This window comes from Mirounga angustirostris, unplaced genomic scaffold (genome assembly GCF_029215605.1).
Source record: "Mirounga angustirostris isolate CCGP_5_RB_7025 unplaced genomic scaffold, mMirAng1.0.hap1 SCAF_10, whole genome shotgun sequence".
Classification (NCBI taxonomy): Eukaryota; Metazoa; Chordata; class Mammalia; order Carnivora; family Phocidae; genus Mirounga; species Mirounga angustirostris.
The window spans coordinates 111,209,411-111,237,102 of record NW_026991718.1 but is presented as its reverse complement, the minus strand read 5'-3'; the positions used below and the strand labels follow the sequence as shown (position 1 = coordinate 111,237,102).

The 27,692-nt window shown below is 49.4% G+C and overlaps 1 protein-coding gene and 1 pseudogene across 4 annotated transcripts; both read right to left on the bottom strand.

Moving 5' to 3' along the window:
* Positions 1–54: 54 nt before the first annotated feature.
* Positions 55–13,647, bottom strand: LOC123852085 (putative testis-specific Y-encoded-like protein 3; annotated as a pseudogene). Its single transcript, XR_010405983.1, has 2 exons — positions 13,552–13,647; positions 55–11,107 (listed from the first exon to the last, which is right to left on the bottom strand). The product of XR_010405983.1 is annotated as a putative testis-specific Y-encoded-like protein 3 (transcript).
* Positions 13,645–27,657, bottom strand: PLAGL2 (PLAG1 like zinc finger 2). 3 transcript variants are annotated; one of them, XM_045885547.3, is made up of 3 exons: positions 27,505–27,657; positions 21,744–22,117; positions 13,645–18,788 (listed from the first exon to the last, which is right to left on the bottom strand). In XM_045885547.3, the coding sequence occupies exons 2-3, from the start codon at positions 22,001–22,003 to the stop codon at positions 17,558–17,560; spliced, it is 1,491 nt and encodes a 496-aa protein (XP_045741503.1). In that variant the 5' UTR covers positions 22,004–22,117; positions 27,505–27,657; the 3' UTR covers positions 13,645–17,557. The 3 variants fall into 3 exon arrangements, with proteins under 3 accessions (XP_045741503.1, XP_064429021.1, XP_054366009.1); XM_064572951.1 differs by having other exon boundaries at positions 21,744–22,134; positions 27,505–27,628; XM_054510034.2 differs by lacking the exon at positions 21,744–22,117 and having other exon boundaries at positions 27,505–27,651.
* Between the last annotated feature and the right edge of the window lie 35 nt (positions 27,658–27,692).

Here is a 27,692-nt window from a genome sequence, read left to right as displayed (position 1 = left end):
ATTGGGCTCCCTGCTCGGCAGGGAGCCTGCTTCTTCCTCTTCCACTCCCCCTGCTGGTGTTCCCTCCCTCGCTGTGTCTCTCTCTCTCAAATAAATAAATAAAATCTTTTAAAAAAATAATAAAAATAAAATAATAAAATAAAGGGTTTCTTTATAGGCAGCATATAGTTTTGGTCTTGCTTTTCTACCCAACCTTGTAATCTTTGCTTTTTAAATGGAATACTTAGATTATTTACATTTCATGTGATTGTTGATTTGGCTAGGTTTAAGTCTCTAATCTTGCCAGTTGTTTCCTATTTGTCCCATCTGTTGTTTCCTTTTTCTTCTTTTTCTGCCTTCCTTTGGACAGTCACGTACTGTGGTCCCCCCTTATTTGTGACTTCACTTTCCACAGTTTCAGCTACCTGCAATCAACCATGGTCTGGAAGCAGATGATCCTCCTTCTGACATATCATTAGAAGGTCAATGGTAGCCTAATGCTACATCACAATGCCTACGTTATTCACCTCACTTCATCTTGACATGTAGACATTTTATCATTTCACATTATCACAAGAAGAAAGGTGAGTACAGGACAATAAGGTATTTTGAGAGGAAGTGAGGTTGCAATCACATAAATTTATTACTGTATATTGTTATAATTGTTCTATTATTAGTTTTTATTATTAATCTCTTACTGTGTCTAATTTTAAGTTAAATTTTATCATGGGTATGTATGTGTAAGGAAAAAACATAGTATATATAGTGTTCAGTACTCTCTTGGGTTTCAGGTATCCAGTGGGGGTCTTGGAATGTATCCCCCACGGATAAAGGGGGAATACTATTTGTTTGTTTTTTTAAGTAAGCTTTACGCCCATCATGGGGCTTGAACTCATGATCCCAAGATCAAGAGTCACATGTTCTACCAACTGAGCCAGCCAGGCAACCCTACTGTATTTTAATCTCCTTCATTGGCTTACTGGCTATACCCTCTTGTTTTGATATTTTAATGATTACTTTAGGGCTTGTATATATATCTTTAACTTACCACAGTCTACCTTCAAGTAATATTAAACCACTTTACATATAGTATAAGAACTTTAAAATAGTATACTTACATTTCTCCCTTCCTAGCCTTCATGTTATGGTTATCATTTCTTTTTACTTTATAAATCCCACAGTATACTGTTGCTATTTTTATTTAAGCAGTTGTCTTTAAAGAATTTGAATAATAATAAATCTTAGGTAAGTACCCAGGTAGGTACCATTTCCAGTGGTCTTCATTCTGTTGTATAGGTCCAGATTTTCATCTGGTATCATTTTCCATCTGCCTGAAAGACATCCTTCAACAATTCTCATAGTGAAGATTTGCTGATGATTAATTATTTTAGCTTTTATATGTCTAAAACATCTCAATTTTACCTTTGTTATTGAAAGATATTTTTGCGGGGTATAGAATTCTAGGTTGACAAATTTTTTCCCCCTTTCCTAGTACTTTAAAGATGTTACTCCACTGTCTTTTATTGCTTGCCTTGCTTCCAACAACAGATCTGATGTCCTTATCTTTGTCCCCTCTGTATGTAACAAGTCTCTTTTCTCTGACTGCTTTTTCTATGTCACTGGTTTTGAGCTATTCAATTACGGATGCATTGGTGAGTCTTCATATTTCTTATGCTTAGGGTACATTGAGCTTCTTAGAACTGTGTGTTTATTTTCAGTAAGTTCAGAAAATTTTATACCATTATATCTTTGAATATTTTTTCTGTCCCCTTTGTCTCTCCTTCAGCAATTCTAATTGCCCATATGTTAGGCTGCTTGAAGTTGTCTCACCACTAATACCTGCCCATTGAGCCTCTTTTATTTTTTAATTCTTTTTTCTGTGTTTCATTTTAGATAGTTTCTTTTGCTGTGCCTTTAAATTCACTAATCTTCTGTCATGTCTGCTCTGCCATTAATCCCGTCCAGTATGGTCTTCATCTCAGACATTGCCTTTTTAATCTTTAGAAACTTGATTTAAGTGGGTTTTTTTTTTTATATCTTCCATATGTCTACTTAACTTTTTGTGTAAAATATGTGTAACATACAATAATTTACCATTTTAACCATTTTAAAGTGTACAATTCAGTGGCATTAAGTACATTCATAATATTGTGCAACCATCACCACTAGCCATCTCCAGAACTTCCTCATCTTCCCAAACTGAAACTCTGTACTCATTAAACACTGACTCTTCATTCTCTTCCCACTGCAGCCCCTGGTGACCACTATTCTACTTTCTATCTCTGAATTTGACTACTTTAGTGGAATCATACAATATCTGTCCCTTTGTGTCTGGCTTATTTTACTTAGCATGTCTTCAGGGTTCATATACATTGTAGCATGTATCAGAATTTCACTCCATTTTAAGGCTTAGTAATATTCCATTGTATGTATATACCACACTTTATCAATTTGTCCACCAGTGGACATTTGGGTTCTTCCATCTTTAGGCTATTGTGGATAATGGTGCTATGAACATTGGTATACAAATATCTGTTCAAATCCCCGCTTTCCAATTCTTTGGAGATATATACCTAGGAGTAGAATTGCTGGATGATGTGGTAATTCTATGTTAAATTTTTTGAGGAACCACCATACTGTTTTCTACAGTGGCCACACCATTTTACATTCTCATTATGAAAATTCCAATTTCTCCATATCCTCGCCAACACTTATTTTTCTGTTTTTTTATAATACCCATCCTTGTGGGTGTGAAGTGATGTCTCGTGTTTTTGATTTGTATTTATCTAATGATAAGTGATATTGCCCATCTTTTCATGTGCTTATTGGCCATTTGTATGTCTTTGGAGAAATGTCTATTCATGTCCTTTGCCCATTTTTTTAGTTTAGTTAAAGAAGTTCTTTAAATATTCTGGATATTAATCCCTTGTTAGATATGTGATTTTCAAAATATTTTCTCCCATACTCTGGGTTCTCTGTCCCTTCTGTTGATAATGTCCTTTGTTGCACAAAAGTTCAATTTTAATGAAGCCCATTTTATCTATTTGTTTTGTTGCCTGTGCTTCTGTTGTGACATCTGAGAAATCATTTCCAAATCCAATGTCATGAAGATTTTCCCCTATGTTTCCTTCTAAGAGCTTCATAGTTTTAGGTCTTACAGTTGAGTCTGTGAACTATTTTGAGTTTAATTTCTGTATGTGGTATAAGGTAGGGGTCCAACTTTATTCTTTTGCATGTAGATACCCACTTTTCCCAACACCATTTGTTGAAAATACTGTCCCTCCCCAGTTGAATGGTTGGCACCTTTGTCAAAAAATCCTTTGACCATAGGGGCCCCTGGGCAGCTCAGTTGGTTAAGCGTCCAACTCTTGATCTCAGCTCAGGTCTTGATCTCAGGGTCATTTGTGTGTGTGAGAATATATTTAACTTTTTTATTTTTTTTTAAAGATTTTATTTATTTATTTATTTATTTATTTTGAAAGGTTTTATTTATTTATTTGACAGAGAAAGACACAGCGATAGAGGGAACACAAGCAGGGGGAAGTGGGAGAGGGAGAAGCAGGCCTCCCGCTGAGCAGGGAGCCCGATGCGGGGCTCGATCCCAGGACCCTGGGATCAGGACCTGAGCCGAAGGCAGACGCTTAACCAACTGAGCCACCCAGGCGCCCCTATTTAACTTTTTTAATGTATGAAATACAGCTATAACTTAATGTCCTTAATCTGCTCATTTTGACATCTGTTTCTGTTGTGGATTGGTTTTGATTGCTTGTTTTCCTCCATATGGATCATGTTGCCTGCCACTTCATAGGCCTGCTAATCTTTTTTTTTTTTTTAAGATTTTTATTTATTTATTTGACAGAGAGAGACACAGCGAGAGAGGGAACACCAGCAGGGGGAGTGGGAGAGGGAGAAGCAGGCTTCCCGTGGAGCAGGGAGCCCGATGCGGGGCTCGATCCCAGGACCCTGGAACCATGACCTGAGCCGAAGGCAGACGCTTAACGACTGAGCCACCCAGGAGCCCCGGCCTGCTAATCTTTGATTGGATGCCAGACATTGTGATTTTTACCTTGTTAGGTGCTGGATATTTTTGTAATCCTACAAATACTCTTGAGCTTTGTTCTGTGACAGTTAAGTTACTGGACATTGTGGGCAGATATCCATTTCACCCCTGATGCTTGTTCCAAGCAAGTCATGGCTTTGTGTTCCCCCTTGCCGATAACGCATTCAAGAGTGGACATGTTACCCAGTTCTGGCCAATTAGATAAAGGATCTAGAAAGTCTACAGTAGTTACTGTGAAAGGTTTTTTCCATTTTAAGGAAGCCATGGGAAGACACAATCAGCCTTCTTTGGAGTTGCCACTTCCTAAAGTGACTCTTGGAGCTAGTGCCACCATCTTGGCAACAAGCTGAGGATGGAACCAACAGGAAGGACGGCAGATCAGAGAAGGAGGTCTAAGTCCTTAAAGCTGCTGACTCAAACACCCCCAAAGCCCATCTCACCTGTGGATGTTCACGTAAGGAAAAAAAGAGAGTTTAAGTCAATTAAAGTTAGAGTTTCTTTTAGATGCAACCAGAAGCATTGTTGCTGAGCCAGCCACCTGGCAGGCTGGAGGTGTAAATGGAGGTAGGGCACCTTGCAGGGAATTTCTCCCTCTGCTAAGGAATTCCCAGTTCTCCTTTAGATGAGAAACAGGCTGAGAACTGCAGAAAGCCATGCCCAAGGCCACACAGTGGGGAATCAAGAACACGCAGGCCTACCAGCCTTCCAGTTGGTGCCTGCTCCACCACAGCCCCATGGCCTTGAGATCCTGAGTCAGCATTGATGGCGGGGGCAATGGGGTGGGGGCCTCAAAGTTCACCGACCCAAGTCAGTGTTCAGTTCTGCTGAGCGAGGGCAAACAGATACCAGAGACTTCCTTGAATTTCTGTGCTGAAATCATGTCCTTGGAGGAAAAAAATCAAAGTCCCCCAAAGTGTAATCAGGGCAGTTACAGGTAACAACTAATTACTATAGTTTCGGGACAGATTTTTCTGATTGTAAAAATTGTCCAAAGTTCCTTCCCAGGCCAACAGAACAGGGCGGACTCCTGAGAGCAGAGGTGAGCAAAGCCCTGGGGTCAGAGGCTCGTGTTGCTCTCCACCCCAGAGCAGGAAACCCCTCCTCCCCTCTTAGAGCAGGTGTAAGGCAGGCAGCCATCTCTCTGGAGGAGGGACCAGGAATGGGCACAGACACTCCCTGGAAAAAGGCTACACTGGCCGCACAGGGTTCCTATTCCTAGAGATAATCTTCCCCTTGCCCACCCGGAAGACCCTCCTAAACCTTGAGTGTGTAAAGTACTCACTGATTCCACAAAGAGTTTCTGAACCCCCACATGTGCCAGGGGCTATCTAGGTGAGGAGTATTCAGCAGTGAATAAAACAAGACCCCACAAGGGGAGAAAAAAAAGCAGGTATGTAAGTGAATAAATGAATATAATGTCAGGTGGTTGTGAGTGCTCTAACAAAATTCAAACCACAGAAAGGGAGGGAGAGTGACAGGGCAATTTATTTATTTTAGAAAGAGAAAGAGCGAACATGAGGGGAGGGGCAGAGGGAGAAGGAGAGAGAGAGAGAGACTCTCCAGCAGACTCCCCATTCTGAGTGCGGAGCCTGTCACAGGGCTCTATCTTATGTTCCTGAGGTCACGACCCTGAGCCGAAATCACGAGTCAGACACTTAACCGACGGAGTTACCCCAGGCATCCCAACAGGGCAGTTTTGAGAAGGGGTCATCAGGGAGGGCTTCCCGAAGAGATGAAATTGTAACAGATGAGCTGAGAAACCTTAAGGAATAGAAGAGCCAGCCTTGCATACTTGTATCTGGAAAAGAAGGTTCCAGGCACAGGGCAGAGCAAGCAAGTTTCTGAGCCAGGTTTGAAGACTAGCAGGAGGTGGTGTTGCAGAAAAGTGATCTGGAGGAAGTGAGCCAGAGGAGATGAAGTTAGAGAGGTGACAAGAGGTCAGATCATGAGGCTTTTGCAGGTCGTGAGGAGCACGTTGGTTTTTCCTCTTGCATGTGATTGGAGCCTTTGGAGGGTTTGGAGCAGAGGAAGGACATGGCCTGACTCGGGTCTAGAAAGCCACTCTGGCTGCTGTGTCCATGGAAGCCCCTGGCACGTAGTAGGTGCTGACTAAACGTCAGTGGTTAGTATCACTGCTTTCGGCCTCACCATTGGGCTCTTGAGGTCACTGAGGGCAGAGATCAGAATAGTCCTCTTGTGCCCCAGGGCCCATTATGGAGTGGTTGCTAAAATATGTGGATAAACAAATGAGTGACTCAGGATCTGAATGAGGGAGCAAGCAGAAGTGGGTTCTGAGGACAAGACTCCTGGCCCAGATGGGTGGCTGGGACACACGGCTGGCATGGCCCCTTGCTGAGATCAGTCACAGAGTGAAAGAAGCGTACCACTGGCCATGCAGCAGAAAGATCAGGTAAATGCCCGTTTTGGTAAGCACCATTGTCTAGGGCCTAAGGATGTGCAGCATGTGACTGGGCCCAAATGTGGCCTCTAAGAGCCAAAGTGCACCTGCCAACCACCAGGTGCAGGGCAGGCAAATGACTTGAGGCACCAGTTTCCAGGATCACCAGAATGCGTAGAGGCTCACTCTGATACCCTTGGGAGCATCACAAACAGGTGTCCGACACAAAAGAGAAACCCAGAGGAGGTAGCCCAGCCAGGCAGTAGTATCCAAAGTTTGGGTTCAAGGCTGCCACTTGGGAGGTGGCAGAGATTGTTGCAGGCAAGGGCAATCTTGGAGGGCTTCCTGGAAGAGCTGCAGCCTAGGGTCAAACTGAAGATACTAGAGAGCTGGAGTTGCAGACACTCCCCTCCCCTTGCCTCCAGCTGCCCTGTGAGCTCTCCTCCTCTGAACCACCTCTGATACCCCTCCCCACTATCCATGGGCTAACGCCTTGGCTTTGCATTCAGAGTTTGAGTTTCCAGAAAATGGCCTTACCCTACCCATCCAGCGTTGTCTCTTCCAAGCAGCCGCACCCAGGGTACCCGCTGTGGTACCTGAACACATCGGGCATCTCCTATCCCCGTGCCTTTGGTCATGCCGTTGGCTCCCTCAGGAATTCCCTATCCAGCCCCACCTTACCTAAACTGCTGCCTTTGCCTCAAGGCCCAGCTCCCGTGTCCCAACATCAGGGGAGTCTCCATCCTCCGATCCCCCATCACACACATTTGGGGTAAGCTGTATGCCAAGCTGGACTTTATCCAGATGTGTCAGAGTATTGTCCCGGGCCCCGGCCGAGCAAAGAACAAGGCATTGTTCCTGCCCGAAGATTTTCAGCTGGGCAGTGACGGCCCAGCTCCTGTGTCCGTCAGGGGAGGCTCCTGTCTCTCTGTCTCTTTGGGGTGACGGTCCTGTACCAGTCAGGCTTCTTGTCCCGGAGTCGTTCTTAGTAGTGGCCCTTTCACTCCCAGATATGCTCCAGCTGCACAACACATCACATGGCAACCCGTCAGTGTCGCTGTTCTCCTGCCCCATCAGAGGAGGAAGGAGAAGAGAGGAAAACAGGACCATTTCAGAGAGTTACAGTGATGTGGAGAAAATCACTAAGGGGCGGGAAGAAGGGATGGAAGGAGGTAGAGAATGACTTCAGACAGGCAAGGCCGGGACGGCCTCCGGAGAAGTGGCGTTTGACTGAGGCCTGAAAGAATGGAGGGAGCCAGAGAGGACAATATCTGTAGGAAGAAAATTCCGGAGAGAGAAAGACAAGTGCAGTAAACCCCTGAGGCCGGAATGTGCTCCGTAAGAAGCAGCAGAGAGGCGAGTGCAGGGGTGAGTGAAGAGGAGATCAATGGGAGATGTCGGCAGGAGCCAGACAGTGCTGGGCTTTGTCAGCCCTGTTAAGGAATTAGGACTTTTTTTTTTTCTGCCAATGGAGGATTCTGGAGGGGGGAGTAACATGATCTGAGTTATTTTTTCCCCAGACTGAAAGGTTTTTATTTTTTAACCATGCAGATAGAAGACAAAAGTGCCATGAATCCTGTTCTGATTGGACAAAGCCATCCCATGAACATTTCTCTGTTTAGAGGCAGAGACACCAGTTACAGCAATGCCCATTACATCATGGTGACCAGGGCACACAGTCATCAGGACCTTACAGATTTCTTTCTGGACAGAAACATGTTAACAGTTCCCAGTTTTAAGTCCTACAGAACCACCTTATTCATACTACTTCTGAGTACTGGGCTGTATTAACAGGCCACAACAACGTGATCACCACCACGAATAGCCACCTAAGTCTCCAAACTGCGTGGCATGGAGAAATTACATGGACATTCTTGTAAATGTTCTCAACTAAAAGCAATAAGCAGTCCTAGACAGCTCAATGTCTCCACTGGGCAGAAACGGGGAAGGAGATGCATAGGGTCTTACTTAAAAGCAGTGAAATGAAAAATAGCATTCACTTTCCATATTCACAGGTCACACCTGGACCAAGAGAACCTCTCAAGTTTCAGTGGTCGGTTAATAATTCTCATTTAAAAAACATTTTGGTGAATCAGAAAAGTTTAGAAGAACCAGGGGACTCTGCTCCCTGCACCCCATGGTCTCTCAGCCACCCGAACCTTCCCAGCTGCCTCTGCTTCCATTGCATTCCCCTGCGGAGGGCATCTGCCATCGTGTTTTGTGTCAAGGCCTCCCCAGGTCCTGGGAAGCAAAAGACAAGGCCTTCTACCGGAGGGAGGACTTCGGGAGGCAGCTAAACTCTTCCACCTACACAATCCCACAGTGGGGGTTGGACCTGGTGGAAGGAGAAGAAAGGAGTTGGTCTAAAAGAACACAGCACAGAACAAAACAAAGAACTAGCCCCGCCGGCGGGGGGGGGGGGGGGGGAGGGGGGCGGTGCTTGCTAAAGGGGCGGGGCACGGGAAAGAGGCTGCGAAGACCCAGCGGCGCAGTCTACGGCACGACCCTCCTTCTCTAGAGCCGGTCAAAGAGGGGCAAATTCAATAAGAAAGACGGCCTCCTTAGCTGTTTTAAAACTTTGCTTCTTCAATTATTTGTTTCTGAGCTGTCATTCTAAAGAAAATGAAAAGAAAGATGTGCGATCTGGGCAGGCCCCATGACTAGAAACACCCCTCCTGTACCTGCAGCCTGGCAGCCTAAAAACAGGCAGAGACTGGGGGTGGCGGTGGGGGGCTGGATTCCGTGTGAGCGCAGTGACTGGGGCTCAGGAAGGTAGGCTCCTGGGAGGGCCCCCCATCATGGCCCCTGCCTGAAGCACATGCCCAGTTATGCCAGCGTGCCAGAGTTCCTAAGAAGTTGGGGGCTTTCTTGTGCCTTGGCAGGTGGTTGTTGAGGTCCTTACAGACCTGGGAGCAGGCAACAATGTTGGTGGCAGCCCCCGCAGAACTCAGACACTGGCACCGTACCACAGATCTTGAGAAGCAGATAGCAGGCTGTGCAGTAGTACCAACACGAGTAAGAAGAGCAGTGTGATTATAAAGAATGCCTGGGGGCACCTTGTGGCTCAGTTGGTTAAGCGACTGCCTTCGGTTCGGGTCATGATCCTGGAGTCCCGGGATCGAGTCCCGCATCGGGCTCCCTGCTCAGCGTGGAGCCTGCTTCTCCCTCTGACTCTCCTCCCTCTCATGCTGTCTCTCATTTTCTCTCTCTCAAATAAATAAATAAAATCTTTAAAAAAAAAAAAATGCCTTGCCCACTGCTTCCGGCCCTTGACCTCAGCCATGCCCAGTAGTTGTCTACTGGCTGTGTAACCATTCTACCAGCTGCCCAGGAGCCAGGAGCCTGGGGAAGCTGGGCCTGTGGTCCTGCAGTCCTGAGGCCCTGAGGATGGAGTGTCCAAGGCCAACTGACAGTCAGCACCAAACGCACCTACTTCTTCTTGGGTGATGAGACTCAGTTTGCCACAACCAATATTCCGCACTCATAAATATGGAGCCCAACATGTTGTGGCCTTGAAGTTGTAGGCCTCAAAGAGGCACTGGTCCTTCTAGCAATGACTTGCGGGTCCCCATGTCAAAAATGGGTGGGAAGGGGGTGTCTGGCTGGCTCAGTCGGTAGAGTTTGAGACTCTCGATCTCAGAATCATGAGTTCAAGCCCCACGATAGGCATAGAGCTTACTTAAAAAAAAAAAAAGGGTGGGAAGGAAGGCCAGGATCAGAGGTAGGCCCGGACCACGAAACTGATGGCAGTACCCATCCATAGCACTGGGTGCTTGGTAGACACTGTGGCATGTGATGCATGAAGGCCACATGGAAACCGAAGAGCTTGGCCATGGAGGCCACAATCTTGGATCAGAGTCCACTGAATGTTCAGAGGGGCCAGGATGCATGAAAGTGCAAGCAGACAGAGGGTTATGTCATTGGCCTAAGCACAGGTAGAAGGGAGTCTTATGTAGGGGCCAGGTCCTAGCGAGGGACTTAGCCAAACTGGAACTTGTAGAGCCTAGGAGGGGCCTCTGTGGGCCACCTTGCCAGGCCTCTCCTGGCTCTGTGGGGCCTATCCTCCAGCAGGTGGTACTGCAGGGGTTTGGGCCACAGGTCCTCCTTAATATCTGGGCAACCTTGTCAGCCTCTGGGAGGCTGTGCTGCCGAGAACCAGGTGAAGAAGCTGCAGACAGTGTCCCGGTGTACCAGAACGGGGCGTTCCTGGCCCGGGTCCCTCGGATTCGAGTTCCAACTGACACCACCGGTCCTAAGGATCTGCACTCATACTCCTTCATGAGCATCTTGTTCCGGAAGTAGGGGTTGTTCCAAAAGCGGAACTTGAACTTGCATTGGGCCCTGGCGTTCCTGAGCTCCCTCACCTCCAAGTGTATCAGGTGGCAGAGCATGTCTTCATCACGAGTTATGATCATGGCTAACAGCTGCGGGTGGTTCAGAAAGGCGGTGACCCAGAAGCCAGGAATATTCTGGACCACGAAACTCCTAGGGGCCAGGTGCAGACGGCGGATGCGCCCAAACCTGCGCTGCAGCCGCAGGTAGGCCCTGTCTGCCTGGGCACTCCCAGCCTCCAGCTCCCACTAGATGGCCTCCAGCGGGTCCACCGCTGGCCCATCCAGGTTTAGGGGCCCCGGGCCCTGCTGCGCCGCCGCTCCCACCTCCAGCTCTTCCTCCTCCCACACACCCCCCAGCTCCCTCCCTCCAACTCCTCCCCGAGCTGCGGCTTCTCCACCCCTCCGCCTCTTCCATGAAGATGGCGCCCTGCCCAGTCGTCACTTCCTCGGCCTTCGCGCCACCTCCCGCCCGCGCCCCCCGCCCCCTGGCGCCCCCCGCCCCCTGGCGCCGCAGGTCTCTGGGGCCCCGGCCCGGGCCAGGCCGCTGCCCGGCGCCCCGGAACTGGCGGGGCGGTCTCGGGGTGGGGGGGGGCGCCCGCGTGCCGCGCCTTCGCGGACCCCAGCGGCGAGGTCTGGTGGCGGGCGCGTGGCGGCTCCAGGCACACCCCCCCCCGCCGCCCCCTCGGCCGCCATCACCTGCGGGAGCCTCTGGCCTGGAGGGGCTCAGGGTGCATGGGCGACACTGCGGGTCCCGCCAGAGGGGCGGCGCGGCGCGAGGTGGAGAGGCGCGGTCTCCTAGGGGCGCGCTCCGCCCCTTGCGCCCCATTTCGGCGTGTGATTCGCAGGGGTGCCCAGGCTGCGGGGGACAAGGGGCCTGCCAGCCTGGCGGAGTGGCAAGGGGCTGCCTGGTGGGAATGCGACCGCGAGCGCCAGACAGAACTGGCCCCAGATTAGGAGGGCGCTGGAGGTGGAAGTGGGGTGAAGTGCAGGGGTGTACCAAGCAAGGAGCAGCTCAGAGCGGGCACGAAGGATCAGGCGTAACTCCGGTCACGGACAGATAGAACTTTCCAAGAACTTTCCAACACAGCCACCACACCAAGCGATTACTCTTCCCCCCCCATCTGCAGTGGGCAGTGGGGGCCGCCGGGCGCCCGCACTCGACTGTGGTTTGGGGCGGGGGGGGGGGGGGGGGGGCTGTCGGAAACTAGTAGCTTTGCACAGGATAAACTACTCCAGCATATGCAGAACAGGCTAACCAGACTCAAACTGGGAGCTGCAGATGATCGTAGTTGATTGGCACATGGAGGTGCTGGAAGTATTTATACAGAGAAAGGAAGAAACAAACTTGGGAGTGTAAGGATCTTGGGCAAGGGAATGTCTCAAATGCTGTGAACCTGGAGCAAACTGCCACGGGTATGTAGGAACTGTATCCTCCTGGGCTTGTAGACAGAAAGGTGGACACTTCCTCCTTGTCCTAGGCCCAGGCTGCCTTTGCTCTATACCAGACATTTCACCAATGTGAACTCCAGTCTGAATTACAGGGAATGTGCTTGGATAGGATGAGCCTGGATGAACCAGCCATGCAGCCCTGCAAATGCATCTGTGCTCCTGTGGTCTTGGCTCCCAAACTTGTGGCCTATGGAGGTCAGCACACCTAATACCCCCTCTGCCTGGAAGTCCCGGCCACCTCCTCCAGAGAGCCTTCAGCTTACTCCTGCCCAATGAACAAGATCGCTCTGAGCTCTTGGACCCACTGTGAGGTGGGTTCCCTTGGGGCCCCGGCCAGGGATCTGAACGCACTGGGGTCAACACTGAACATTTATGAAGTAGATGGAAGGCCAAAGAGATGGAAGGGCCAGCACACTGCCTTTGTACACAAAACACCTGTTATACACACATTAACACTTGTTACTATCCCACGGACTCCTGGACTGGACTCAGGAGTGACTTACCCTGCGTGGCTATGGACACTGCGTGGCTCTAGACCACAGAAAAGCAAACTCAGTCTTAGCCCTGGGCGGGAGGATCTCAGGAAGAGCTACAGGGCCCAGGATGGTGATGACTACCTTTGTTAGAGACTGGCCAAGTGGCAAAGTCAGAAGCTAGGTCAGTCTCCCAACAGTTTGTTTGAACCCAGTGGGTAGGCCCAAGTGTGAGCAAGGTGAGGTCCTAGCTGTCACTTCCCAGCTGTGTCCCCTGGGCAATGGATGGCATGTCTTTTCTTGGACAACCAGCATTCGTTCCCCACCCTAACTGTAGCCCGTTTCCTTTGAGAAACCACTCCTTCTGTTTCACTCAGCCTTGTCATCGCTGGCTGGTTTGGGGGAGGGCACAGAGCCCTATCAAGGCCAGTGAGACAGGAGATGCCTCGTGGGGCTTTGTGAATACAAGAACTCTCTCCTTTCTCTTCCTGGTCAGCACTGTGTGAGGATGACAGGGATGGAATCATGGCAGCAATCTACTTCTACACAAAGGGACGAGCCACTTTTTGGGCCTGAGGATAAGTCACAGCTACAGAAGATAGGGCCAAGACACACAGGAATGCTAAGGCCAACCATGTCTGAGTGGCTGAACCAATTCTAAAAACTGTGCTACATCTGGCATTTTTAGTTATGTGAAATTTCATTAAGCCAATTTGATCTTTCTGACCCTTGCATCCAAGTTTAAGTGATAGTATGATGCCGCTTACCTCAAAGACATCCCATTAAGATCTTTAATTTTAAAGTACAAAGTTTGTAGGTGCTAATGTGAAGGGTTGTTACTGTCTACCCTACACTCACCATCCCCTTGGAGGCTAGAGATGTCTGGAGTTTCTGGTTCCCCAGGCTCTCTCCAACCCTTTCCCAATCAGACAGGTTCACAACTTCCAAACACATCATTCAGAAGTTTTTAATAAACAACTTCATTATAAAAACTTTTTTTGAAAATGTAATTCTGTAAAACATTGAAAAATCTACTTTAACAAAGATACGCCCTGTGCATTTTCTAATGGCACTTATACTTTACAATTAAAAACCTTGTTTTATATAAAGCCAAAAATACTCCAAGAGGTTATTCACTGTGTTTACAAAGTGCTAGAAGGCTTTTGTCTTGTATTTTTCTCTCTTTAAATAATCTGGCATTATGAAAGAGTGGCCCCAAAGCCTTGATCACTGGGAGGGAGGGAGGGAGGCGAATGAGAAGTGGGGTTTCAGGAGTTCTGGTGCCAAGTAGTCAGAGGTGGAGGGGGCACCTACGGAAGTGAGCGTGCATCTGAAGAAACTGGGCTGGGATACTTCTTCCAAACCCCTCCACAGAGGCACTACATCATCATGGTGAATCCTTCTCCTGTTAGAACCAGAACACCCCTTCCCTTGCTGCAGACCCTACTCCAGTGGTGAAGGTCATAGCCAATTCCTTCCACAGCAGGTTCAGAGCTCCAGGAGAGGCCAGGGTGGGGTCCCAGAGGAATCTGGACTTTTCTGGCCAACACCTGCCTAAGGCAAAGTTTCTTATTACATAAATATCCTTGTTAAAAAGCAAAATATTGATCCTGTACAATATAAACTGTTAAAAAAAAAAATCGTGCTTAAAAACAGCTCCTAGATAAGAGGGGAGGTAGAGGGAATGGGGAAAACAACTACCAAAAAGAAGGTGGGGCAGGGATTCAGACTACTAGGGGAAGTTTAGGGCAGTGGAAGAATCTCAACTTAGGACAATATCTACGAGCAAAAAAGTAATCACACCTGCTTCCCGGATTTCCATTAAATGCCATTTGTAAAAGGTTGGGGGGTAAACTCATTGGTGCTCCTTTTCCCACCTCTTCCCTCTTTAAGATGTGCACAGATCCTTGGAGCTGACACAGCTGGGTAGATCATCCCCTGGCCCCCAGGACTGCACTCAGCCTTGACCAGCTATATGCAGGATGGGAGGTGCCTGCCCCGTTGTTCAGGGCGGCTCATCACTGAAGCTGGAGGAGGTGGTTGGGAAAGGGGGCATCGCCCCTTTTTCCTGGTCCCTGTTTGGTCTCTGCCACATGCCATGGCTCCTGTCCTGGGCAGACACCCCTCAGGCTCTCATGGCCTCAGTAAAGGTACTGAAGTGGGTTTGGTACTGAGTGCAGGATAAAGCTATTCTTATCCTTCAAACAACCAGGCCAATAAGGCTTTTTTTTTTTTTCCTTTAAATTTGGGGAAGGGAAGATTAAGAAACGGCTGGGTGGCTATGGTCCAAGAAAAGGTGAAGGCAGATGTTCCTATGTACCAGCAAAGTTCACAGTGATAGAGAAATTCCTTGTGTGGTGAGGGCACTGAAGGAAGAGGAAAGGAGGGTGGCAGGATGCAGGGGGAGGGAGGGGCAAGGCCCCAGTTACAAGGCTTTAAATAGTTGCTCTGCCTGTTCTAGGAGTTTCCCAACATCACTAATGGGGGAGAGAATTCAAGGAAGGGACAGGAAAGGACAGGCAGGAAAGAGTGGACTCCTCTAAGCCCGAGATTTTCTATTCCGTGGCCAGAGGCCAACCTGCCCCTATAAATGAGGGGTGCAGGGAAGGTGGCAGAGAGCAGGTGAAGGGCTGCTGGGTCTAGTGATGAAGACCAGAGACGATAAGAAGAATGGCAGCACCGAGTCCTGCTTGGACCCTCACGCACCATTTCCTGTAATACGAGTCCCAGTAACATGCACAGCATGCAGGAGGTGGCTGCGTACCATGGGGGGACGCTTTTAAAAATAAACCTTAATTAGTCCCTGGGACTCACCGAAACTAGTTTTCAGAAGCAAATCACCTAGTCTGATTCTAACCTTGCCAGACATTTTTATATCTAGTTTTGTGTTTTTTTTTTAAAGGTATCCCAAGCTACCCTGCCTAAATCAAAACATGCTTATTCACTCCACATTGCTTCCAATCAAGGGCCAGGGAGATACATTTTAAGGCTTTCACCTCAAAGAGTACTGGCCTGGGCTGAAGCAGAAGCCTGGGTTTTGGACCTGCTCAGTTCCTGATGATAAAGCAAAGTGATTTCTAGAAGGAAGGGGGAACAGGAGGACTGGGACGAGGCTGAGGCAGTTCCTTGGTAGTTTGTCCTGAAACCCTAGTGGAGAAGCCAGCACGAGGCCCTGCGGAGAGGTGCCCACACACGACTGACCACATCTGTAGGAGTTAACAGTAAAGAGGTAGAAGTGTGTTTCTGAATCAGAGTGGAGGTGTCTCATGAGGGTCCCACACTGGTGGTCCCTGAGCTGCCTCCCTCCCATGAGTGGGAAGAGCGAAGCCCATGCAGAACTGAGAAATGAAGCAGGGATGGGGTTCGGCTGGGCAAGGGCTGTGTGGTCTGTGGCAGGGAGCCCCACAAGCCAGAAGAGAACCAATCATTTGTTGCAAGAAACCCTATTAAGTATTGGGGGCAAACTGCGGGGTGGGGGGAGCACAAGCATAAGGTGGAATTCCTTTGATGGAGAGCAGAGAGGCCTAGGCACAGTGGCCCTGAGTCCATGGTAACTGTAAAGAGGTGGAGAGAGAGGGGACACTGTGGAGAAGAGAAAAGGTTAGTATGGGAGCCAATGACGTACCCACAGGTTAGGACTCAACTGTCTGCCCAGCCCTAACTTCCTGAAAACTCTTCTTCCAACAATTCTACAACTTCCTGGAAAAGGGACAAGTAGGAGAGAGATGAATCAGGGTTTCACACCCTCCCCTTTGCTATCCACACCAGCTTAGAACCCGAGTGCCTCCTACTGAGACTAATGATAACAGTTCATGATGTCTGGGGTAGGGGTTGGGGAGTGAGGGCGATGGAAGCGGGCATGCCTTTCATGTCTTCCCCTCTCCAGTTCAAGAGCGGGGGGGTCATGATGTACTTGGAGAAGAACAGAATTGCAGACCTGGGAGAAAACGGCTCCAGTCTTCTTGCCTGTCTCGCGGACACTGCCGAGGAAGGCAGGAACAGACACAGTCATGGAAGATGGCAGAGACTGAAGCAGTCCAAAGTCAGTTTATTTCCCCACAGGGGAAAAATGTGACCTCAAGTGAAGAGAAGTCAGCAAGACCCGACTCCGCCTTGTAAACAGGGCTCCAGTTAACACCAGGTACCAAATGGTTCCGGCTGGTGCCAACTGGAATGGACTGGTGGGAATGGATTCACGGCGTGTAAACAATGTTCACTGCAATCACTCTAAGGCTAACAGCTTGGCAAGGGAGGTGAATGGGGTGTCTGAGACGACTGTGTAAACGGTACCGCTGCTGGACAACACTGACTGGAAATGGAGGTGTCGGTATAGGAGGGACGGGGGTGGTGGGAAGAAGAGGCCCTCTCTCCTGCCCACTGGCTGGAAGCAGGCGATGGAGCCAAATGACCCTCTCTCTGCAGCAGGGCCTGACCAACTGCTGTGGGGTCTGCAGGTTGGGACCAGGAGGCAGGCTTCTTGGGCTATTTCTCTCAAGGTCATCCAAAGTGAAACCCCTCTGTCTCTCCAAGAGACCGCCTCCTTCTCCAAAGAGAAGGAGGTTCTGACGCTTTGGAGGGGGAGAGGTTAGCTAAGTGTGGCTCCCGATTCAGATCAAAAAAGTAAAAGTAAAAATACCTGAAGTTCTATGGTATGAGATCTTTTCATGAGGCTGGGGCTCAGGACTTCTCCTGGAACTGATCCTGGAGCCTGAACCCCCAAACCAAGTGCTCCATACAGATACTGGAATTTTTTCTTTTTGAACCCAGCTCTGAAAGCTCAGCTGCCTTCATGGGGGATGCAGATAGGGTGGGTACAGAGGCTCCCTGACAGAGCCTAAGACTGGACTGAGGGCCTCCTTGGGGGCTACTGGAATGCCTGGTGGAAACGAGGCAGGGTGGTGGTGCTCAGGCCAGAGGTGAAGACAGGAGGCAAGGAGTGCAGAGGTCCAAAGTTCAGTGGTCCCCCAGCTCCTGGGGAATCTTGAGGCTGAGCTTGCAAAGTGGTGAGCAAGGGCTGCGCCTCGGCCTGGGAGTAGCCCATGACCAGGCCTCCTGTGGCCCCAGGCGGGTTACACGGGGGGAGGTTGAGTGGAAGAAAGCCCAGTAAGTGGGAGAAGTCCACATTAGCAGCGCAGAGGGCCTCGGAGAGGTTGGCGGGGCTCTTGGTGAGCAGTGCTTCATCTAGGAGGGCCGCAGCTGCCGCCGGCTGAGGTGAGGCGGGCTGGGGTTCAGCGGACGAGAGAGACAGGCTTCCAGGAAGCTCCGCCAGAAAACTATCCACCTCCACTTTGGGCAATTTGTCAGGCAAGTATGAGGTAGATCCAAGCTGGTATTTTGGAGGAAGCTGAGCTGGGGAAGAGATAGGGGAGGATTCCAGAGGGTAGCTCATACCCATGGGCAGCGTGTTGTGCACCAGGGAGTGTGGCATGCCCGTGCTGGGCATGGTAGGGATGTGGGCGCCATACATGCCCATGGGCAACATGCCAGGGAAGGCCTTGGCCCCCATCACGTCCCGAGAGGCCATGCACAGCACAGGGCTCAGCTCTTCCTTCACACTGACGGTGGAGCTGCAGCTGAGTAGGCCTAACATGTCCACTGGCTCTGTCTTGATTTTGAGCAGCTCCTGCGAGTGGCTCTTCTTGACATGACGCGTCAGGTGGTCCTTGCGGCCAAACCGCTGGGCACAGTACTGGCATAGGAAGTCCTTCCGGCCTGTGTGCACCACGAGGTGCCGCCGCACATCCTTGCGAGTGTAGAACCGCCGGTCGCAGTGGTCACAGGGGTGCTTCTTCTCCTTGGCACCACCTGCTACTCGGCGTGAGTGGGCCTTCAGGTGCTCTAGCAGGGCCTGGGTACTCTCAAAGGTCTGCAGGCACACCTTACAGCTGAGGTCACCGCTGCTGGCGGCATGCATAGCCAGGTGGCGCCGGTAGCCTAGCTTCGTATTGTAATTCTTACCGCACTCAGAACAGTGAAGGGCCTCTTTGTTGGGGTCATGGGTCTGCAGGTGGTTCCGCAGATGGTCCTTGCGGTGAAACATCTTATCACAGTACATACACTGGTGGGGTTTCTGGGCTGAGTGGGTGGCCATGTGCCTGGGGGTAGGGATGGAGGATAGAGGAGAAAGAAAGAAGGGAGATCACAAGGGCTGGCCAGACAACAAAGCTGTCCACTGACGGAACTAGATACAAAAATTATGGTCAAGCCACGTGATGGAATGCAATGGGATACTGTGCCAGTCAGTGTCTAAACTCTATAGATATCCTCGCCCACCTGCAAAATCACATACATACTCCTAGTCTTTGTAGCACTGTTTGTAGTAGTAAAAAGTCAGGAACAATCTAAATGTCCATCAGTAGGGGGGGCGCCTGGGTGGCGTCTGCCTTTGGCTCAGGTCATGATCCCAGGGTCCTGGGATTGAGCCCCGCATCGGGCTCCCTGCTCCACGGGAAGCCTGCTTCTCCCTCTCCCACTCCCCCTGCTTGTATTCCCTCTCTCACTGTGTCTCTGTCAAACAAATAAATAAAATCTTAAAAAACAATTTTTTTTTTAAATGTCCATCAATAGGGAACTGATGAAATAAATTATGGTTACTTCATGAAGACTCAACTTTTAAAAAAAAAAACAAGGCAGCTTTATATGTACCCTCAGGGAACAACCTCTTAGGATATATGAAGTGGTAAAAAGCAATGGGACAGAACAGTGCAGGCAGAATGGTACTATGCATAGGAAAAAGAGGGAAAATGATGTATGTTTGCTTGTATGCACTCAAAAAATATCTCTGGAAGGATATACAAGAAACTAACAACACTGGTTGCCCATGGGGAGAAGAGATAGGAAGCTTATGGGTGTGATGGAGAATTTCCATCGTATACCTTTTGGTACCTTGTGAATTTTGTTTTATGTGCATGTATTTCCTTTTCAAAAAATTGTATTTAAGGGGCACCTGGGTGGTCAGTCATTAAGCGTCTGCCTTCCGGCTCAGGTCATGGTCTCAGGGTCCTGGGATCGAGCCCCACATCGGGCTCCCTGCTCCGAGGGAAGCCTCTTCTCCCTCTCCCACTCCCCCTGCTTGTGTTCCCTCTCTCGCTGTGTTTCTCTCTGTCAAATAAGTAAAATCTTAAGAAAAAAAATTTTTTTTAAATGACACAATAAAAGGAGGAAATATATCTAAACTTCCCGATCTAGAACAATCCCAAAATGTAAGGGGTTAAGTCAAAAAAGGAAGTTCAGTATAGTGTGTGTAATACAATCCCTTGTGAAAATAAAAAGGGAAGGGAGTACATGTTTCAATGTCTTAGCAAGGATACACAAGAAACTGGCCCCACTGGACACCTCTGGGGAGGAAAATGGTAGCTTTCAGCATGAGGACAATTCATTTTTCACTGAGTGCCCATTTGTACCATTTAAAGTGTTTGCCATATAAGCCAGCAACACTTAAAAAAGCGTTCCCATGGTTTACCTGCTCCCTTCTGGAGGGACAGCAGCTCAGAGTCCAGGAGTTACAATCCAGAGCTCCACAGGACATTCAGAATCAACTCAGTAAGACTTCAGGAACCCATATTTACCAGGCCCTGCATGAGCTGTCATTAAGCTTGTTCTCCACAAGAGGCAAAAGCACAGGACAGCTCCACCCACCAGTTAGTAAGTGGCAGAGGCTGAATTTGAACACAGTCCTTCCCGAAATCTGATTTCCCTTAGGTATGCTACCACTGCCTTCACTATAGCACCCAGTGATCCTTCCAACCTGGAAGGTATCAAACATAGCCATTACACTCATGCTACGTGAGTGCCCACGCCTGAGGGTTACTGCGAGCCTCCTGGGACATAACAGACAGGATAACAAATGATAGGGAGGTGTGATGAGTGAGCCCCAGCCCATTTCCTTCATTTTACAAGTGAGGAACCTGAGGCCCTAAGCAGTTTGGTACCTCGCCTAAGCTCACACAGTGACTACAGCTGGAGTCAGGGCTCGTGCCCCCCAGAACAGGATCCTTCCTGCAGCCTCCCATGGACACCCAGATCGTACTAAGAAAGTCTAAGAGGATGACCCAACTGGAGTCCACCTAAGACACAGGAGCACACAGAATCAAAGCATTCCTGAGAACTACAGAACTGTCATGAGGACAATCCTGGTCACCCACTACCCTGTTACCTGTTTTAGTTCCTATCAACTGTTTTCCAGACAAAGAACTAAGGCGTTCTGTGGTCATCTTGTTCATGAATTTACTTGTTTGCTGTCTGTCCCCACTGTTAAGATAGTGAACTCAAGGAGGGCCAGCACCCCCATCCGTCTGGCTCACTACTGCGTCCCTGGCACTGAACACTGTGCCTAGTATGTAGCAGGAGCTCAATAAATCATAGCTGGCTAGATGAATGGATGAAGGGGTGTGCATCGGGTAGTCTATCTCATTTGTAAAGGGCATGTTCCTGTTCCTCTGATGGAAAGGCAAGGATAAAATCTGAGCAGTGCCCCCCCCACCCCCACCTTCCAAGCTGCTCTGCCGTATCTACGTTATACCAGGACTTTCACATTCCATTTCACTTTATGTAGGGCTCCTGGGCTTACAAGTTGCAGAACAGCCGCTGACCCAGAGGACACCAGGGATTCTACAGAGACAGAAGTAATCATGTGAGTAGCAGGCTGGTTCAGAAGAAGAGGCACTGCCACTCTGAGCCTCTACTTTAAAAATTTACAGATTGGACCAGAGGGTCTCCTTTTCCTTCTAAAGTTCTAAGACTAATTCATAATTTCTGGCTAAGAGTCTCACCATTACCTGACAAAGGTGGGGAAGGTAGTAATGACAAAATTGTTCAATCTGGTTTGTTTATGACTGTCTGATACTTCCCCATCAGAGTCTAGTGTCTGCATACAAATACCAGTATTAGCTTTTACTGAGTAAGTTCAAATGGTTGGCATCCAGGGTACACTTATGGGCCAATTAACCTCTACTCTTCTATCACAGATAAAGCCTCATACTCAGTGAAGTCCCTCTGGCTTTGACCTCTGGGACCCCCAGGGCAGGAAGAGGTATGGGAGTGTCACCTACCTATATAGCTTGTACTTGGAGGCAAAAGCCTTGCCACAGTGCAGCTGAGGGCAGCTATACGGTCTCTGCTCTGGATGGGGGAGGCTGTGAGGCCTCAGCTTCTCCCCATTTGAGAAGGGCGTCCCCGAGATTTCACATTGGCACTTCACTTGACTCTCCGCCTCCCGGCCCCGAGGCCTGGGAACTAGTTTCCAGCCCACTTCCTCCTCCTGCTTTGCATCTTGAATCCAGGGGGGGACGCTGGTGAAAAATGTGGTCATGGCAAGACTAATGGCGAAGGGCCATGTTATTCAGAAAGCCTCCCCATCAGCTCCACACGGGCTCTCTGCTCTGTCACGGCCTCCAACGCAGCCTTCAGAAAACAATCTCTTCACCTGAAACATCAGAACACCTGGTGTTAGGGAGCCCAATGCCATGAAAACATGGGCTCTGGAGGCAGACAGATCCCGTTCCAATCCCAGCCCTTCCACTTAAAAGCCATGTGAATTTCAGCCACTGACTTACTTCCCTGAGCTATCTCCTTATTTACAAAATGGGCTTAATAATCTCCTAAATCATAAGAATAGTTTGAGGATTGAATGAGATGAACAGAGAGTATTCAGCAGAAGGTGGGCACCTAGTAAGCGCTTAATGGTAACTATTATTGTAAGTACTACCTAGGCTAATAGTAAGCAAGATAATCTGAGGAAGTAAAACCCCTAAACTCCAACTATTCTCTTCCAACTCCACTTTTATATTCTTTCCACTAAATTTAGAGCTAGCAGCTTCTCCTCCTCTTTATCCTACCTCCCCCTCACCCACTACTTTCCACAATTCTCCTCCTCATGGAGGTGCTAAAGAGCAATAAAATGCCCAAAAGGCAACAGGGAAGGAAGAAGACTTTGCTTAGGAATTTACACCCTGGAAAGTCAGCCCTGGAGCCAGATGTGTTTCTCAGCAGAGCATCAATAAGAGGTTCTGCCTAAGGAGGCAACAGCAGATTCAGCATTTCCCCTAAACCAGTACTGGTCCCATCCTACCCGCCACCACCTCTCTGTGTGTCCCAGGCCATGCTTCTTTAGCAAAGCCTGTCCAACACCCCAGGTGCTGAGTGCCACCCCCCCTCCCCCAGCAGACCCTCATAGCACATATGCATTTCTCCATTATGAGCGGGTAGCATACTTGCATTAGAACTCCTCACCAAACTATTTGAAGGGTCGTATCACAGTTCTTTCATTTCCACACGTTTAGCATCTAGAAAAGGACTCTCAACTTTCTTTTAGATGGGTAAATTAGTCATTGAATGCAAGTTAATGCAAGGCTAACTTATGCTCAGAAAGTTCTAATTTAAACTGGCGTCACAGCCCTTCCAAAGTGGGGAGCCAATATCTTGAAGTCTGATCCTTTCTCTTGTTGAGGCAGGGGGAGGGTGTGAGAAGGGGGAAAACTGCAGCAAAGACGACAGAGCTTTTTTCCTGACATCAACTCAAAGGGAGAGGATGGGAGTTATTGTACGGACTCTCAAAAGGGGGACCACAGACCCCTATCACTCACAAACTCCTCACAGATTACCAACTGCAAAGCAACTTGCTACAACAGGGGGATTCCTTTTGAAGAGGTCATGCCAAAATCTGGTCATGAGGCTTTTCCATGTGAAGGGAGCAAAGGGGGTATCTGGGGATTGTCCACGAGAATCTGGGGATGGCTCCAACCGCACAAACAGCTGTGGGCCACAGAATGCTTGCTCAGCTCGTTAGCACCTGCTGCTTACAGTGACCATTCATCCAACAGACTGGCCGTGAACGAGATGATGGGATCAGCGGGTTCATGCCCCAGAGAGCTTTGCTCATCATTAACATGAGCTAAGTCCTGTTCAGGAACCATTCCTCTTGTTGAAGAAACATTGCAGTGTAATATGATAAACATTTCCCCATCACGAGTGGAGATCTGCCTAGAAAGATCGGCACAAAGGTGGCTGCATTTTGCATGAGTCATGTGCTGGGAAGGGGTAGGCACCACTAAAAACTAGTCCCACTTGAGCCTTCAAGTCATCGTGGGGTATTTGCCTGCTTCACTATAAATCTCAAAGGCCTCTGACGTCTGCCTTTCATGGTTTAAGTCCTTCCTTCTTCTCAAGGGTGGGATTACCTGTTTATAATGCCAGTGATTACTATGCACCTTGGAATTGGGTAGAGAGCAAGCACGAGTTTAAACATCTAGTTTGGAGGGAATTTCCCCTACCCTCAAAGTTAAATTCTGTTCCCCCCTGCTACCCAAAATCATGCACCTCAGCCCCTGGAAAGTTGGGAATGGCAGCCAGAAGAAGGCAAGTCGCATCACTTTGGCCGATGTGAGAGGGGAGCCTAGCCCTGGAAATTCCACAAAAACTCAGAAAGAGAACAGTACGTCCCCCACCTCCCACACGTCCACCTCTTCTGTTCTCCTGAACAAGCACAAACAAGACAGAGCAGTTTAGTACGCTGCTTCTGAAAGCGTGAGTAATGGGCTTCTAGGAAAGAGGCCAGTGGTGGCTAAGGAGAGCTCACGAGGTTGTACTGACAGAACCAAAGGATGGAGGCAGCCATGTGCTTGCCTTGATCTGCGTTTAATGGGGCTACAACTTTAAAAGGAAACAGCCAGCACCCTGATCCTATTCTCCCCTTTTAAAAAGGCACAGTGGAAGTCCTTACCTATACTCACCAACAGCCTGCTGGATAACCAAAGCTGCCAGTGTTACCTTAGGAACCCTTTTGGGAATCTACTCTCTCTCCCTCTGTCCTTTGTCTGCAAACTCCTCTCCTCCAGGAAAATTCCTGGGCCTCTCTCCTTCAGACTTCTTCCTCGGCAAAACTGAAAGAATTCTGCTTCTCTTTCAAAGCTGCTCTTCTGGTCTCACACTCTAACCTTAACAACTGTAGAGTAGCTCACGGAACCTGTTCCCATAAAACAAACACAATCAATCCCTCCCAGTTACTGGTATAACTCGGTATATTTTCATCCAAAGATTCCTTCTGGCGCCTGATCTGAAGAGGGAGGCAGCATGGAAAGAACCTTGGACTTGCTATCAGGAGAGCTGCCACTTACTGGCTGTGAAACCATGGGCAGGTTACTTTGTTTCTCTGAATCTCCTTTTCTCAATTTCTAAACTAAAGATTTATTCTCCTTACCGATAATAGTCTCATGGAGGATGAAGTATCTGATATAAAGTGTGTGAGTACATGCAGTGCCGTCTCCGAGGTCTACACTGTGTCTGCCTCTTTTCCGCACGGGGCCTGAGTAGTACTTCTTTTTTTTCCCCCTTTAATGTTACTTCTCAGGCCTCTGAGTGAGTTTCCTTCCCTTCACAACATCTCCCCAGAATGCAGCCTTCCCCTTTTCCCTCACAGTCAACCCACAGCACATCCCCTCTAACCAGTAGCCCCTGCACTCCCCTCCTCCACCACCACATCCTGGGCCACCGTTCTCTCACCTCAGGAATCTCTTCTATTACTAAGGCTCTGTACCCCAAACACAAATGCTTTCTAAAAACTCTCGAAGGCCCTCTCTGGAAGCTGAAAGGAGACAAACTGCTCCCTAGTCTGTCCTGCTGTGTGCCATGATGCCTGCTGCCCTCTGACGAAACCATAGTTTGTATGGTGTTACATCATCTCTATAGAAACTGCGTTCTTTCTCCATTATTAGCCTGTTTCCTCATCTGTAAAGCTAAAAATACTTACCTCACAGACTTGTTGTGAGGATTATTTTAGTCAGGTATGCAAAGGGCACAGCACAGGGCTTGGCTTGCTCTAAGTACCCAACAAAAGGCAGCTATTATCTTTGTCTTTGTATTCAGTTGCACGTTTCTATCCCACCTTCTGCTGTGGCAGGAAATTCTCCCAACCCTCCCAAAACTGTGGAGAAGGAGCCCCCGCCAGCACCCCCGCCCCTCCCCGGCCGCCGCAGCAAGGAAAGGGTTAATCTCTAAGTGTTCTTAACTGGAGAGACCCATAGAGGATTAACAGCTCTTCAGGGACTACCCTAAAATAGCTTTTATCCCTCCAGCCCAAGAGCTACTTGGGGATCTGAAGAACTCAATTCAACACCTGCCGAGGAGGAAACACACCCGGGAACACACCCTGGAACGTTCCTTAGGGTGGACAGAATCTTCCCTTAAGCAGAACCCAAAATAGTAACTGGGAAATTATAAATAGACTGAGAGAAAAAAGAAAAACAAAAAACACAAAAAAACCCAGGTCTTGACCTGAGCACCAGAAACAAATCCAAATGACACACTGACTGGCTGGAAAACAGTGAGAAGGAAAGGGGGGAATGAGAAGAGCCGCCCCCCTCCCTCCCTCCCTCACACACACTCCAGAGTGGTGGGAGAATTAAATTACAGGGAGGCCAGAGAGTTTCAATGACTTGCATCATTCCAAGAGACATCAAACAGGATTAACAGGGGTTGGATTTACTCTCGGGCTGCTAGTTCTTCTGTCACTGTAGATGGGCCCTCTTTGCAGTCCCTTTGATTCACTCTTTCCTCCCATTCCCGCTGCCTCTCACTCCTGAGGAGGCCTTGAGCAAATGGCTGCAACTCACTACAGCCCCATTTTCATTACGAGGAAACCTGGCTAGACACTCCCAAGGATTCCCCCCAACAATGGAGTGGCCTCATTGTGGGGAGCAGGGTTAGAAATCCAAGGCCAGACTATCACAGTCCCAAACAGGTGGAAAAGCATACAAGCCAGGAGACAGGCTACTCTTGCTGGTGAAAGCACCAACAACCACCCCCCACACACTAGTTGTCCCCTTATCTTCCACCTTACAGGTCCCTTTCCTCCACCAAGCTGGAGCGGGAGCCTGGGACTGGATTTACAGGGAATAACCAGGCTCCTCGGGCAGCTTCTAGACCACACCACTGTGTGGTGGGAGAGGTTCAATTCCCTGGAGCTGGAAGAGACAGGAGAGATGGGAGTGGACGCCTGCCAGAGAAGGGACAGAAATTCAGGGAGAAGTCTGGAGGAGGTCTCAGGGATGGGAAGGAAGGGAAAGTATGATAAAAAATCATTAGCAAGTTAGCTGAGTCTCTAAGGGATCTCCCCCTTCCCTCCCCCCCAAAAAAGAAAGAGATGGTGGATTATAAGGGCTGGAGGATTCCAGGGGTTGAAGATAGTCAGAAGTGAATTCTCTGAATTTCAATGGTCTCAAAAGGGTAACCAGATGGATGATATCTAAGGTTTGGGAGTATAGTCACTGAGGAGGAAATTATAGGTAGAGCTTACTGGGGTTCCCCAGAACCAGATATTTGACGGAAGCCTCAAAATGGATTACGTGATTCTGGAAAATGAAACAGTAAAAAACGGAGTATTTGGAGCAGGAAAGGGGGTTATGTGGGTCCGGGTAGGCGTGTCTGAGGGGAGGGAGCAGGTGCAGCTTATCTGCGTCCCCCAGACCCGGGTCCCTGGTAAGGTCAGCAGCGCGTTATCTGGGTCTCCAGGGAACCTAGGGGTCAAGAGTAGGGGACCCTCAGGGCTGAGTCTCCGGGTCTCGGTAGGGAGGGGACCAGTGGGGTTTCTTCCGGTCCCCCGACCCAGGTATCGGGTCCGCGGAGAGATTTCGTCACCCTGGGGCCTATCGGGGCCCGACCTGGCGTGGAGGGGGCCCCCGGTTGGGGGTGTGGGCGACCTAGCCGTGGGGCCCGAGATGAGAGGCGCCGCCGCTCCGGGTGCCGGGCGCGCGGGCGCAGCGAGACGGCCTCCCGCCCCGCTCCCCGCCGTCCCCCGGGGCCCTCGCCGGCACTCACCGCGCTCGGGGCCCCGCGCTGCGGGCCGGGCCGCGCTCGGGCTCCGCCAGGCCCGTTCAGGCCCCGGTAGTGGCGGCGGTCGGGCCATTGTGCGGTGCATTGTGGGAGCCGCGCGAGCGGGCGCTCGGGCCGTGGAGGGGGCGGTGCCGCGGGCTCTCTATGGTCCCGCCCGCCCGCCGGCTAGAGCG